This window comes from Corylus avellana, chromosome ca2 (assembly GCF_901000735.1).
Source record: "Corylus avellana chromosome ca2, CavTom2PMs-1.0".
Lineage (NCBI taxonomy): Eukaryota > Viridiplantae > Streptophyta > Magnoliopsida > Fagales > Betulaceae > Corylus > Corylus avellana.
The window spans coordinates 22,256,026-22,271,698 of NC_081542.1; the positions used below are offsets into that span (position 1 = coordinate 22,256,026).

At 36.7% G+C, this 15,673-nt stretch overlaps 1 protein-coding gene across 1 annotated transcript; it reads right to left on the bottom strand.

Moving 5' to 3' along the window:
* Nucleotides 1-2,098: 2,098 nt before the first annotated feature.
* LOC132170907 (protein STICHEL-like 3) lies at nt 2,099-14,517 on the bottom strand. The gene is made up of 7 exons (XM_059582061.1): nt 14,309-14,517; nt 11,447-14,001; nt 9,133-9,352; nt 8,266-8,826; nt 4,716-5,301; nt 3,636-3,699; nt 2,099-2,408 (listed from the first exon to the last, which is right to left on the bottom strand). The coding sequence occupies exons 2-7, from the start codon at nt 13,517-13,519 to the stop codon at nt 2,316-2,318; spliced, it is 3,597 nt and encodes a 1,198-aa protein (XP_059438044.1). The 5' UTR covers nt 13,520-14,001; nt 14,309-14,517; the 3' UTR covers nt 2,099-2,315.
* Between the last annotated feature and the right edge of the window lie 1,156 nt (nt 14,518-15,673).

A 15,673-nucleotide genomic window follows, 5' to 3' on the forward strand; every position in this document is an offset into this window, starting at 1 on the left:
ATTATACAAACACTTCAAAGAAGTTGCCTCCTGTCCTTCCGAAGCTGTGGGTGTACGTTCACATATGCTTCCATACGAGAATATCACCACTTTTGGACTTCTTTCAAAAAGGCTTGCCTTTCAGCGAAGCAAGAAAATATGCAGCTCATTCCGGTCGCTTTCCAGATTCCAAACAGACCGACCACGGTGTTCCCAATTCAGACCAGTCATGTTCTTACACTCTCGACAAAGAAGTCAAGGCTTTACCATTAATTAAATCCAATTGATGTCATGGATATATGACTACATTTCGCAAGTTCATATTAGGATAGTTAGGATCCGTATGAAAATTTTGACCCTCTTACAGAGGGGCTTGCACGTTGTGGGACTCACCTGCTCCGAACAGCCTAGAATGCAAGATGCACCAAATAGGGCCCCGTAACCCAGACAGTCTAATAACCGGAAATCCCAATATACCAATACTTGAAAAATAAAAAAAGCGCGCTTTGGAATGCTTAGGGAGTGTAGGAAGTTCCAATCAAGGAGCAATTTGCAATAGTGATGAATCCCAATCTAGTGGTGGCTTTGTTCATGTTAGGAGTTCATGACTATCTATGAAAGAGCTGATTTTGAGGATCAAATTTAAGAGATGCCACTATCTGGAAGCAACCAATTCAGAAACACCCAGACAATTAGATTGTCTGTATGAAAACAAAGCAGCATAAGAAGAAGAAGCAGTTTCTGTCAAGCGTCAGTGTTGGGTCAAAAATGGAGTACGAGACCAGTTGATTAAACAATTTGCGTAAACATTGCTATTGAAGAAAATAAACAGGAAACAGGCAAAAAGAAGTAATCTGTGATATAATATTCTCAAACAATTACTAAAGATCCGGGTCAGTAAGGACAACTCTCTCATTCAAATTATACTTGAAGAAAAAAAGGCACCTTCTTTGAGACAAATTATTAGATTTTAGTGCCAAAGTGAGAAACCAGAAAACTTATTACCAAGAAAAAAGAAACCAATTTGTTTGACTAATATGTACTCAAACAAGGGTATAACATCATTCTATTGACTAACTATGGAAAAGTACAAATAACTAGTATATTTGTTAATTGTTACCATGTTTTGGGGGTATTTTTTTATTTTTGGTTTGAAAAAAAGTGTTTCGATGTGACATACAAGTAAAACGTGTTTTTTTCTTTTAAATTATTTGTTAATGTATTATTTTGAGAAGAGAAAACAAGAACACAAGTTAGGGGACTCTTAACTGAGCACTCTTTAACTCTGCAACAATCAATGTGTGCTGAAGGGGTGAAATAGTTTGGATTGAAACAGCTTTCAGATTAGACAAAAATGGTTTGTCTTTGGCCAGGTCAGTTCCTTGATCAATCCTTTTGTACTTTTGTGTATGGGCAGGCCACCCCATTGTGCAGCCCAGCCTTTGGGCCAAAAAAAAAAAAAAAAAACCTGAATATCACAAAACTGAAAGTTGCCCAAGAGAGGTGCTAAATCTTTTCATGCATACATGTCAAAAGCTTAATATTATTATTATTATTATCCTTTTCCACTTTGCAAAGGGATTCAAAGGAACTAATGAAACATGGTAGACAGAAAGATTGATGGTCTAGGGGGAAGCAAAAAGTCACATATACATAGTAAAAATTATACACATAAGGAAAAGAGGCAACACATTTCAACATTCTCAATGAAAATTAAGAACAATCAGTGACTTTTAGATATTGAGAGCTCAATGTACAAGCTAGGTATGATGGGCATTGCAGTGTCAAGGGAGGTATGTACCAAATGAGGCAGTCTTATTCTTCCACTTTAAGTAAGCCCAGCGTAGACACTCATTCTACCACTTCTCGTCTCACAGTTCCATAATACAGATTACATAATGCATATATCCATCTACCCATTTTACCAGTAAGAAAAGGTAGACAAGTTGGAAAAGTTCCAAGTGCAAACAGTTGCATAGGTGCATTTTGTAACGCATTTCTTATGCCAATGCCTTGCGCAGGATAATTATTGATAGGCAAAAGTTTCTAAAATTAATAGGAACCAAAACCGCCAAAACTCACAGGAGGCTGCAATTGATTGAATAGAGGAAGGCCCAACAATATAAATTGTAGCTCATAAAAAAATTATATCATTAATAGAGGCTGCACAATCTAATTTGTTTCCTACATTTTCGCATCAGATCTAAATCATACTTTTATTCAATGAAAAATCATTTGAAGATTAAATTAACCTAGTAAACTGAAGGAAAAATGCTAAATACAAGTAATGCAAATGAGGTCGTACAATCACTCTTCTAAGCCATTCTTTTCTTGTATTACCTTGGAGATTTAGCTGAGAGACACTTTCCACAGGAGACAAGCTTCAGCAACGAATGTGGTTTCCGTGTCCTAATTTTCAAACGTGAAAGCTGCACATGGCCAAACTCATAAGCAACATCCTCAAATGGATCACAATAACATACTCATTAGTACCCATTAATCATACTGCAAATAGAAATGAAAAATGACGGAACAAGAACTACTGATCTTAGTGCATAATTTACCCAACTTACCAACTCAAAATCTAAACCTCAGGAAATTTTGTGAAGACAACAATTGGAAGTTTTATTCAGACAGTCTTGGCAATGAATGGAACTAGGCCCAACCAATTATAGAAGAAAAAACTATTATATGCCCATAATTTTACGTTAATATCAGTTCTATTTTTCATTATGTACTTGAAGCAAAGAAAAATCCTAATGTTGCCTTGGAAAAAACATTAAGCACTACTCTTGAAAGGATATAACACCTAAAAAGTTTAATATACTTTGGTTATAATGAAAACAACAGCAGGTGACAAGCATAGCCAAAATGATTCAGAGAAGAAGGCAACTGGCGTTGGTTGAAGTATTACGATGGGTATATGAGACTCTGATCAAGACACTTTGACCCCACTCAAGCTCATTTGTATGAGTCTGTCAGTCGGATAAGGGGAATAGTTTACAAAATAGCAAAATATTACGTGTTGGCTTTTTTACAATTGACCTAGCCTGCCTGATTGAAAAGTATAACTACAGCTGAACATGACTACCTATACCTATGGACTAGTGCATATCCATCATGCATTATATTCCCAATTTCCCATTGATCAATCTACCACCAGTGCCTTGCTTGCTTAATCTACCCTATTTTTGCTACTCCATTACTTCTGATTGAAACATTTAACACCATATATGCTCTATGCAAGCATAAAATTTCACGTAATATGAGTATTATGTACTGGATTACATGGCTAATTATGTAATAGATTGTAATGAAGCTCTTCTATAGCCCCATCCTGCATCAATTAGCCCTTAACAATGTACAACAGAATTGAAAACAAACCACTGACTTGTATCAGAGTGATCCTTAGCATGCTTCTCGTTAGCATCACAAGGACAAACATTACATTATATGACCTTTACTCAATTACAATTAACACTCTGCCTCTTCTAATACTGGACTTAACTCATTTCTAGAAAAATCAACATGGTAAAGTGGGATGAAAGGAGACATCAATATTCTTAAAAGATAACAATTTCTTTGTCTTAAAAAATACATATTTGTAACTTAAAAAAGCCTATCATAAGATTGTCATGAATTCAATCATGCATTACCTTCCGACGAGTTACTCTAGTTGCTTTCCAGCAAAGTAAGCTTCTCGATCTTGGTTCCAATCTCCTGTTAATTCAAGAATTTGTTTAGAGCAAATTCAAACTGAGGCATGACTGTGTTTGAAAGCATGCAAAATATTCTCATGGCCAACTTCTTCTAATCCAAACAGTTGTAATTGTCTGGGGAAAAATTGATCTAGGTAATGGTTCTAGGAAAATTATCCCACCATTTTGTTCATGAAAATAGAAGAAAGGCTCTTCTGTTGTCTCTCCTTTGGGAGGACAGTTTCCGGGAAATTAAGCAGTCACATTATTAAGACGAATTTAAATTTGTTCGAAATCATATTTCTGGAATTTTATTCATGAAAATAGTATATCTACATTTTCCTTCTTTTCTTACCTTCCAGAAAATGTGCAATTGCAAGATAAACAGTAATCAGTTCATTTTATTTAAAATATTAGCAAAAATATATTTTTACCAGGATGCATTTTCAAATTACTTCAACAAGGTTAAGTTGACATCCCTTTCATGCAAACCCTTTTCTGATTATCTACCCAAAATTCAAAATTACTTCTCCTGCTTCTTTTATTCTATATTTTTATATCATTTTCTGAGTATTTCTTAACTTCTGAACCTTCTCCAAAAAATATTGTGATTTTTTTAACCTTAGACTGTCCTTTGTTTCTAATTGCCAAATCCCATAGTTTGACCGGATTATGTGAACCCATCTAGCCATATGATAATACAATTACTGAATTGAGAAGATGGGACTGAGACTTGACAAGAAATTTCATGTAACCCAAATCCATGTCTATTACACCTATACCTAACACTCTTAACCTTTTTTTTAATTGGTAAGTTACACGTTTTAACCCATGACCTCATGCTCCATCTCATTCTTAGGAGGAGAGGAGGTGCTCTGGTCCAGTCATTTAAGGATATTAAAATTTTGCAGTTTAATTTTAGTAGTTAGATATAGTGGTTGATTCTTGTATACTATCTAATGCAATTCAATTTTATAGTCAAGTGAAATTGGAAAAGAAATTATTCTTGAGAAAATGTAATGGAATTGATTTACATACAAATTCTCTTGTTCGAGCTTTTCAGCAATAGAAACTGCTTTGCGTTTTGACCATCCACTTCGCTGTGTACATCCTTCTGCCTGCTGAATTACATGTGCAAGGGACACCTTGCTTCTGACAAGGCTCTGGCTCTGACTTTGTTCCCCAAGCTTTCTTCTTTCTGGGAGTGAAGCCATGGTTGATTGCTTAGAAGAAGAAACTGTTCCTTCTCCCACCTGGGAACCTCCCAAGCCACTTTTATCAGACACTGCATGATTATCAACATGCTCATTACCCTTGGGTTCCCTGGAAGAAGCTGCTACTTCTACAATTTCACTCCTTCCCATTCCAAGATTGTCAGACTGCAAGATCTGAGCTTGGGTGCTGGCCCCATTTGTATCTCTAATTTGAGATGAACCGTCCTTTGAAGGTGGTAAGACAAGAGGCACATGTACACCTGATCCTGAATCTTTCTTTGATTCACATCTTATTTCAATCGTCACTGGGGACCCAAGAGCGGTCTCAAATGCTTCTAAGATATGCCCCCCAAGCTTCTCTGCAGTCAATTTTGTCTGGTGTGAACTGAACACCAACTGCACAGTAGGGGCTGCAAGAAAATGCCATTTAATTCGACAGATAATTAGACAGTGAGCAAGAGGTAAATGTAGATAGGCATTAACAACTCTTAAATGAGAAGTATGTAAATATATATAGTGAAATATGAAATATACCAAATTCACTAACAAAAAAAAAAAAAAAAAAAAAAGTAGAAGAAAGAAAGAAAGAAGGGAACAAAAGTTCTAGCCCATTTATCCACAAAGGAGCAACTCGTAAAATGAGATGTATCTAATTGAATATATATGGGAAAATGCTGAATTAAAAGCACTCTAGATAGCAATGCACTTGATTTGTGACCCATAGGATCCAAATGTTATAATCAAACTTATAACCAATCCCAAATAAGCTCTATCTTTGATAATTAGTTTGAGTACAGTCATTGATGTAGCAGACAATATCTTATAGTTATTTGTCAACAAAAAGTTCCACGAATGGCATATTACAAGACTGGAAGTCATATAAACAAACTTGGAAAGCAATAATAGCATCTAAATGCAAAACAAAAATGCTAAGCTTCAAAAGGACTAAATCTAGACTCTATGTCATGCATAACTAGGATAAAGGATAATGCTATTATCTGGACGAGCTCTATGGTTAAAAGAGGGTGACAAATGCACAAATGTTTTCCATCGGATGGCCAAGTCAAATAGGAGAAACAACTCCATTGAGTCACAATTAGTAAATGGCCCGGTTTCTTCTAATCAAACTGAAATCAAGGAACACATTGTGCATTTCTATGATAGTTTGTTTTCTTAATAGTTTAGTTGGCAGCCCAAACTGGATGGTCTTGCTTTTGGTTCCATTGATAAAGAGGACACCTCTTGGTTAGAGAGACCGTTTCAGGAGAAACATTTTTGAGGTGGTGATAGATATGAACAGTGAAAAAGCGCTAGGCCCTGATGGTTTTACTATGGCGTTCTTCCAAGTTGTTGAGATGTGATCAAGGCAGATATTTTGGAGGTGTTTCATGAATTTCATGTTAGAAGTAAGTTCTAAAAAAAGCCTTAATGTCACTTTCGTTGCTCTCATTATGAAGAAATCCGGGACTATAGATGTTAAGGACTTTCAACCTATTAGTCTTGTGAGTGAAGTTTACAAGATTATTGCTAAAATGCCAACCAATAAGTTGAGAAGGGTTGTAAAGAAGATTATCTTGAAGCCCCATAATGCTTTTGTTAGAGGTAGGCAAATCCTTGACTCCGTGCTTATAGCAAATGAATGTCTGGATGTAAGATCAGATCTGGTAAGCCAGGTGTGCTTTGCAAATTGGATACTGAGAATTGTGCTTTGCAAATTGGATATTGAGAATGCATGATCATGTCAACTGAGAGTTCTTATTCTACTTGTTGAAGAGATGTGGATTCAGAGGGAGATGATGCTCTTGGATGGCGCATTGTATTTCTTTGGTGCGATTTTATGTTTTGGTGAATGGCAATCCGTTTGGATTCTTTAGTAGTTCCTGCAATTTGAGACAAGGAGATCATTTGCCACCCTTGTTTGTTATTATTGTGAAGGCCTTAAGTAAAGTGATATCTACACTATTAATGGGGGCTTTCTTTCAGGCTATTCTATGGGGTTTAGGAACTATGGTGTGGTTAACTTTTCTCACCTTCTACTTGCATATGACACCTTGATTTTTTGTGGGGTTAATCCTAACCACCTACATTATCTGCGCGCCTTATTTTTATGCTTTGAAGATGTATCCGGGTTAAAAATTAACTTGGCTAAGTCGGAATTGGTTTCGGTGGGTATTGTCAATAATGTGGATGGTTTGGCCAGTATTCCGGGCCACAAGGTTTCTTCTTTGCTTTTAAAATATCATAAACTTCTATTGAGAGACTCTTTTAAGGCAAAATCTATTTGGAAGATAAAGCGTCATTTGGCTGGTTGGAAGATGATGTATTTGTCTAAGGGTGGTGGATTACCTTAATCAAGAGCACCCTTTCCAATTTGCCTATATATTCATGTCTCTCTTCCCTCTTCATGTTGGTGATGCAAAACACATAGAGAAGTTGCAACGAGACTTCTATTGGGGTGGGCTAGGTGAAGAATTCAAATTTCACTAGATAAGATGGTCCAAGGTTTGTCCTTCAATTTATAAGGGAGGGTTGGGGTCCAGAATTTGTTGTTGTTCAATCGTCCTCTTTTGGGAAAATGGCTTTGGCACTATATGCACAAGAGAGGCTTTTGAGGAGAGTTGTGGTGGATTGAAAATTTAGCAGCTCATGGGGTGGGTGGCGTTCTAATGGGGTTTATAGGTTGTATGCAGTGAGGTTATGGAAGAATGTGGAGGGGTTGTGGGTGTTTTCTATGCATACCAAATTTGAGGTAGAAAATGGCTCTAAGATTAAATTTTGGCATGACCTGTGGTGTGGGGATCAAATTATTTGGAGTTTTCTAGTAGCTCTCATCAATGAAACATAAGCTTTATTAGAGCGACTCATGATTGGGAGTTAGATGTCTTTACTTCGTTTTTTTTAACTTACATGAAAAAAATGGGAAAAGGAAATTGAACCATTGTCTATAATTTTTTTGTTAGGTGAGGGATACGCTACTCAAAGCATAAAGCAAAAGAAACCGTTTGGTCATAAATATTTCAAAGATAGTCTGTTTTTGAAAAGTTGAAAATGGATGTAAGGATGTTGGTAAGAAGATTGGATGGGAGTTTTGGCAGCAGAAAGAAACCAATTATCTTGTACACTATGAGAAGTGATGGAATTTCAATTAATTTGAGAGCTGTTGAACCCCAAGTTGATTCCGCTTTTGAGTTTCCAATTTAGCACCATATTTTATGTCTCCACAAACAAATTAATCCCAAAGTTTCCATGCAAGATTTTTCACATATGAAATTAAAAGAAAAACATGGCAATTTTGAAAAGACTATCTAACTGTGAGATACTGGGGCATTTATAATGGCACTTGTGAATGATTTTGAATGCATACTGGGGGGTACCTGCTCCAAGGCTGACAGAGATCAGCTTCCCTTCTTGATACAAAAACTCCTTTACGCCATTAATTTGAATTTTCTCAAGCACCTCCCACCAGATATCTTCAATTCCTCTACGGCTTTTACCAGAAATCTGCCGGCCACTAACCTTAGTCATATCAGCAGCGTACGCAGATGTCTGTTGATGAACCATACAAGTCCCAACATGTCTTTTTTTCTCTAAACTAATACCCTTATGTGTGCCATTTCCAGAGAAATCAGCAGAACTTCCCGCATGGAAATTTTCTTTTCTGGCGTTTGCTGACAAGGTTCTCTCTTTATTGGCCATCCCAGAATGCTCACCTACTCTTCTGGCTGAATCCCTTCCACCCGCATTATTTAGGGCCAGGGGACTGTGATTAAAACTATTGTCTGAAGAAGTGGGTAACATGTACTGCTGATCTGGAGCAAGTTGAAGCAATGCAGCAGTTAGCCATGTTAATTTGTCATTTGACATCCTCAGTTGTTTTTCAGCCTCAGATAAAGTTTTCAGAGCTTGACGCAGTTTTTCCATATCTTCTTTGGATACTGCAATCAAGAAGAACACAGATTGAGCTGGAGTCAGAAAAACCAGAGGAAAAGTTGGCATGAGCAAAGCTCAATCAATCATTAAAAGAGGAAGGCTGGAAGAGCTTGCAAAACAGAAAAATGGCATCGATACGACTTTTGTAAAAAATGAGGTGAAGATAATAACAATGAGTTTATAAATGAGCCACACTATTACAGATATTCAGATATATAGATCTGCAGAGGCTAACATGATCATCGTCACCACAACTTGTAAATAAATAGATGAATCAGTAGATTTTTGTAATTGGTACAGTTTTTACTCACATGGTTGTCGTCGGAAGAACTTCCTTCTAAGCCTTTCTTTTTTGAAGTCATAACTACCAGCAAGTATATCGGTAATTACTGTAGCAAGCTGTGACATCAAAGCTAATGGCTCTACACCAGTTTCCATTATTACTCTCAAATTCTTCACCGTATTAACTGTGTCTGCAGAGAGTGCTAAATCAAGAAGATCTACCAATTTCTCATCTGAGATAAGCCCAACCTGGAAAAAAAAAAAAAAGACTTAATAACTTTCACTTGTTATGCAGGTGGAAAAGTATTTCCTGTATGCTATATATATAATAATTATCAATGACATGGATAACAGCTCATATTAGTCTGCCTTGTTCTAATTCTTTAAAATTTTTGCATTTTGTGTTTTTACTGTTTTACTCCTTTAACAAGGGATTTCTCTTGTATACTTCTTGTGTGCTAGGATTGCGCCCTCTGCGCTATTTTAATGAGATTGCATTACTTATATATAAAAAAATAATACTAATAATAATTATATCAATGACATCTGAAACTTATAACAAGTATTGGAAAGAAAATACCTAGAAGGGATTGCAGTCAATTTGACAGAAAGAGCAGACAGGGAATGGGAATATATAATATACCAATACATATATTGTGGGAGTTGCTACAGTTGTGTGACTAACATGGTTTTCAGTCACAATTATCCAAGCGAGGCTAATCATAGCAGCAGAAGTAACAATACAAGGAGCATGTGAACTAGCTCTGCTACCAGTATTATATGAAATGCAAACAAAATGGAGAATAATATATTCTACAACCTGCTCTACAGACAGTGTTATAAGAAATGCATACAAAATGAAGAATAGTTATGCTACAGCCTAAGAAGTACCGAAAATCTCGCAATCACGAATAGGAAAAAAAAAAAAGGTAGTCATCTAAGCATAATTTAATTTAAAGCTAGTGCTAACAACAGCCACCGCAACCAAGTAAACCAGATTGAATCATTTTAGAATTTTTTTTATATGTAATCGAATTTCACTAAAAAGTGCAAGGGCACAACCCAAGTACGTAGGAAGTACACAAGAGAAACACCTAACAAAAAAAAAACAAAAAAGAGAGAGCAAGAAAGTCATGAGAGCTAGAAATATGAAAGTAATCATAGGCAATCGTCCAGTGGTAAATGGTATTAAAGAAAAAAGCCTAGATATGTACCATCATTTTGGCACTAGCTTTAAATTAAGATTTACAAGAGGAATAAAGTACATAATCATACTGACAGTTATTATCAGCATACTCTGAAGTTCTATTCCTAGGGTAAGTTGAAGTCGGCCCAACATGGAATTTGTCAGTGAAGACAACAAATGCAGTGAAGAACTTTGGATGGACAAAGATGATATGCAACACAAGAAGGTTTAGCAAACAAAAAATAATGAATTAGGGGACATTAGAGGGAAGGACGATGAAGTCACACTTGCACATGACATGCATAGCAAGCAATTAGGAAAGGTGTTTATCCATGTTGAAATTAGCATAAATATTGACCAGAAATACATGATATACATAAGCATGACGCACAACAGAAACATTGAACAACCATAAAGAAAAATCCCTTTTTTTGTATGTGATGAGTACAAGTACAATAAAACTCTAACCTAACAACCAACATACAGTTTTTTTTTTTAATGATGGGAACCCTCCCAAGGCAAGGCCACTTTGTACCCATATGTAAAAGGCAAACCCCGGACCCAAGCAAGACACCCTTCCCCCCCAACACACACACACATCAAATGAGACTCGGCTTCGCCACGGGTGTGGACCTAAAGAACTGTTTGCACCTAGGAGGGTTCAAATCTTAGAATTCTAAGGCCTTAACCACTTGGGCCAAGTTAAAAAATAAATAAATAAATAAATAAAAATAAAAATAAAAATTTGTTCTTATCATTACTCTTCTCATGTTTAAATAATTAGAAATGCATTAAACATGATATTCAAGGTTAAAAAGATATGCAATTGACATATAATACGTGAAAATCATATTAGTATAAAACATAAAACCCAATCATGATTAATATAATTATAATGCCTAATCAATAAATCTTAAGACTAAAATACACCATATTTGCACCGAAATTACTTTTACTACCATTTTTTGGTGAGAAATACCTATTACGTACAACAATTTCATTCACATCATTGTACTCATTGATATCAATAACACCCAACATTTGTACCAAGAATTTTTTGGTTGCAATGTTTCAAGAGGATACGCATTAACAAATATAAGAGTATATGAAAAGTATAATGCCCTAATTCTGATAAGTAAAAGTGAATAAGTACTTACCAGTTCCTGAACCAGAGGGACAGAGATTCTCTGCCCAAGTAAACTCAGTTGCTCAAGAGTCATCTCAGCATCCCTCAATGATCCATCTGATCTTGATGCGATAAGTTTTAGTGCATCCTTATCAATTTCTAGATCTTCTTTGCTTGCAATCCATTGCAAAGTATAAATAATATCAGCGTCCTTCAGCTTTGGAAAAAAGAACTTCTGGCACCTGGATATGATTATATGAGGCAAAACATCAAGACTTGAACTGACAAGGACAAAAACCACACGTCTGGGAGCTCGATCAATGACCTTTGATATGGCACTCCAGCAATCAGGGGACAAAGTATCACAGTCATCAAAGATAAACACTCTAAACTGTGATGGCTGCTGGGAGACAATCATATTGTCAAGTAAATCCATAATGCTCTCAAAGTCAAAATTACTGACTGGACCAACTTCCCTTATGTTTCTGTTCTTACCCATATCATGTGCAATGCAAGAATTGCAAAAGCCACAAGGTTTAGGATGTTCCAAAGACTGGCAATTTAAAGCTCTAGCGAACATACGGGCACAGGAAGTTTTACCTGTGCCATGAGGTCCATAAAACACATATAGCAAACCAACCTTCCTTTTCATGACAGCATTTAGAAGAGCTTGTGCTACTAAATTTTGTCCCACCAGATCCCTGAAGGTTCTCGGCATGTACTTTTGTGTCAGGCTCTTGTGTCTGCTATTGCGGTAGCCTCTCAACTTGTGTTGATCACCAGATCTAGCTTCAGAAGCAAGGTCAGAATCAACATCATGCTTGTATAAATTATCAGCAAAAATACCAAGTTCACCAGAATAATCGCGGACCCAACCAGCATTTTCAGTGCTTTCCTGAGATCCAGATGCCTCAACTAGCAGAGGCACTGCCTCTGCATTAGATCTTGTAGATGAGCTTGAGTAGTCGGATACCATTGGCATGTTAGACATATCTCGCCCATTCGCAGTTGAACCCGCTTTCTTTAACCTTGAGTCTGACAAACCACAAGACAAACTTCTTCCAGCCATGTCAAGAATAGTTTTACCTCTGTGATGAATTATTGACCAATTCCAAGGAATCCCACACCCATTTTTTGGAGCCCTAGTGACATTCGGTTCAGCATACTCTTCTTCTCCCATTTCCATGGAATACTTGGGGCGTGAACCTTGAGCTAATGTATTAGATGCCACAGACAATTCATTCTGAGCTCCACTATCTCTTGAAGCCGTAGCACCTCGAGCTCTTCTTGTGCCTCGAAACTTGCGCCTGTTAACTCTATTTAACCCACTGCAGTACCCATGAATGCTGGCTTCTGGTTCCTCAACAGTTTTCTGCCATTGAGAATGTCTTCCACGAAGACGGATGTTAGAAGATGCTACATCATCACTATTCATTGGAACATTATCCAACTGCTCAGAGAGGGTCTTAAGTTGAACACCTCCAATATGCTTCCCCTTTTTTCTACTCGATCTATCTTTAGATTCAGAATTTCCCGAAACAACATTATGAGCCCAATCATTACCATCTTGACAAAGTGGAGACTCCTCATTGCCATGCAAAGCATCAATCCTACTACTCTTCCTACTAGATTCCTCTCTCCTAACTCTTCTACCATTCCCAACTCCACTCTTGCAACTATGTTCACTGATTGCCGCTACCCCATCATTAACCTCTCCAACCTCACCGGGTGCAACTTTTGATGTGGCTAAATTAGCTAAGGGTGGTGAGCTTCCCGACATCCTCCTAGCTTCCCTCCGACGCTCAATACCTATAGACCTTCTCCCCTCCCGAATCATGGCATCATTTTCACCCTTCTTCGGGAGTAGATCAATAATGGAAGGAGAATGCCATGAGGGAGGACTTGCAGATGGATCCCTGAGAGATCTTGATCTCTGAAGGACGACAAGGTCCCTCATAATAGACCTATCGGCTAATATGGGGCTCTGCTTGTGCATATGATTCTTCAAGTGAATACAATTTGTCAAATGTATGTGGTTGCGTAGATGATCACTAATATCACCATTTGCATCCTTAAGAATCCTATTACGGACAGCTCTGGTCATGATCAGAACATCAATGCATCCAATAGCAGGATCTCTTTAAAATTAAGGAAACAAATCAAAGTATATAGCATTTCTTATTGTATAACTGTCGCCAATCTTTGCAATTATGGCAGTACAAGCTTTACAAAGTTCCTGAACACCCACCAACTATATCTCACTGATGGCATATCAAAGCCCACAGCAATGCCGAAATTCAAGCATCTAGAGATCCTCCATCAATAACCCAGCACTTATTACCAAATCCCGTAACCCCATTTCCAACAATAACTCCCCAAACTAGAAAACTACCCCCCAAGTACAACAAAGCTTTCAAAACGAATCATTTCTCACTCGAAGGCAGAAAACCCACCAACAAAAACCATAAAGTAGGCACCGCAAAACCTTTAACCCAAGAAACCAAGCTCAAAAAGAACCAAGCTTTGAAAGCACCAAACTCAAATGCCACCCCCCAAGAAGCAGCATTAACCACCACAAAACACCACCTGAGCTCCAATGCATGAGATTACAACACAAAAACCAAACTCTGAGCCGTGAACATGTAAAACTAAGAACAGAACAAACTAACAGAAACCCATGCTTTCAAATCTCAGCAGCAATCAAAATCTCAACCATTTTGGTTCAAAACCCGTAAAAGATTACGGATTTTGACAAAACGGGAGAGAATTAGATAAGGGAGTGAGATAACAAAAGAACTTGATGTAACATCACAAAAGGGAACAAACAGAAAAGCCAAGAAGAAGAAGAAGAAGAAGAAGAAGCAAAAAGCAAGAAGGAAAACACTCCGATCACCTGAATCAGAAAAAGCAAAGCATAGTGAGACCCGTTTCGATCATCAAGTCCGTGGATCTCTCGCCAAGCTTCACATGCACTTCACGAGCCCTCCTTTCAAAGAAAACGATAGTCTCAGAGAGATAGAGAGGGACAGCTCAGTAAGTCAGTAACAACAGTATTCTATTCTAACTGTGTATATAAGGGAGAGAGAGAGAGAGAGATGGGGGGAGGGTATGGGGGGGTGAGATCCGTTACAGACAGATACAGAACAAGGCCTTTGGGCAGAGGGGACACATTACAAGTAAAGCGGTTTGTCCGTTTGTTTGAACATGCAAATTATTTTTTGGCTTCTAGCCTTTTTGCCTATATACTCTGTTTTTCTATTTATTTTCTGTATTTTTTTTCAAATTTTTAGAATAATTTTGTATTATTTTGTACGAAAAGAAAATCAAAAAATTTGAAGATTTTGAATTTGTGGGGACCAACATGTTTTTTCCGTTGAATTTGCTGGTTTCTTGTTTGCATAGGATTAGACTTTTTTGTAAACCTAAGCAAACATGAAAAGACTTTCCTTTACAAATTTTCAATTAATAAAAAATAAGAAGAACAAAAAAATTTGGGTGTGATCAATTGGGTCATGGATTGTTAAAGATTGACTTGATTTTTGTTTAACAGATTGTGAGATCTTAAAACGAAATTTTTTTTGATTAAATCATTTGGTATTAGGCATTGACTTGTAGATTTAATAGTATTACCTTTTTTGTGATGTTATGGTGAAAATGATCTATTTATTTATTATTTAGTTCACTATGGATTGTATTAGGAAGTTTTTCAAGTTATTTTAATGAAAATTGTGTTTACTAATTTGTTATTTTGATTGCTAGTAGTCCGGTTAGCAAATGTGAAAGAGTCTTTATGGAGCCTATCTGTCCGAATAGGTGGACAAGCTGCCTAGTAAAAGATTTATCACATTTACTGCTCGAATTGTTAGCAATTTGAACAACAAGATTGTTGGTGATCTCTATCCGTTTATGTGAGCTAGTATAGTTTCCTTTCGAAAAATGATTGAGATATTACAACTTTTATTACAACTTCCTTGTAAATTGAGCCGACAGTTCATAATTGGTAAAATAATTAAGAACGTATGGCTTACAAGTCAACCACTAATTAATTAAATTTTTTGCTTAATAACTCTATCAATTATGAATTGTCACGTCAATTTATAAGAAATTTTGAAATAAAAGATGTAGTATCCAAATAAGACTTTTTTAATGTGAGTTGAGAATAGAGTTTTATTTCTCTAACTATTCTTTTCCCCTTGCATGCATTATTGAGGTAAAGCTGTGGGCTAAAATGTTCCATTCTTATTTAACTGCGGGGATT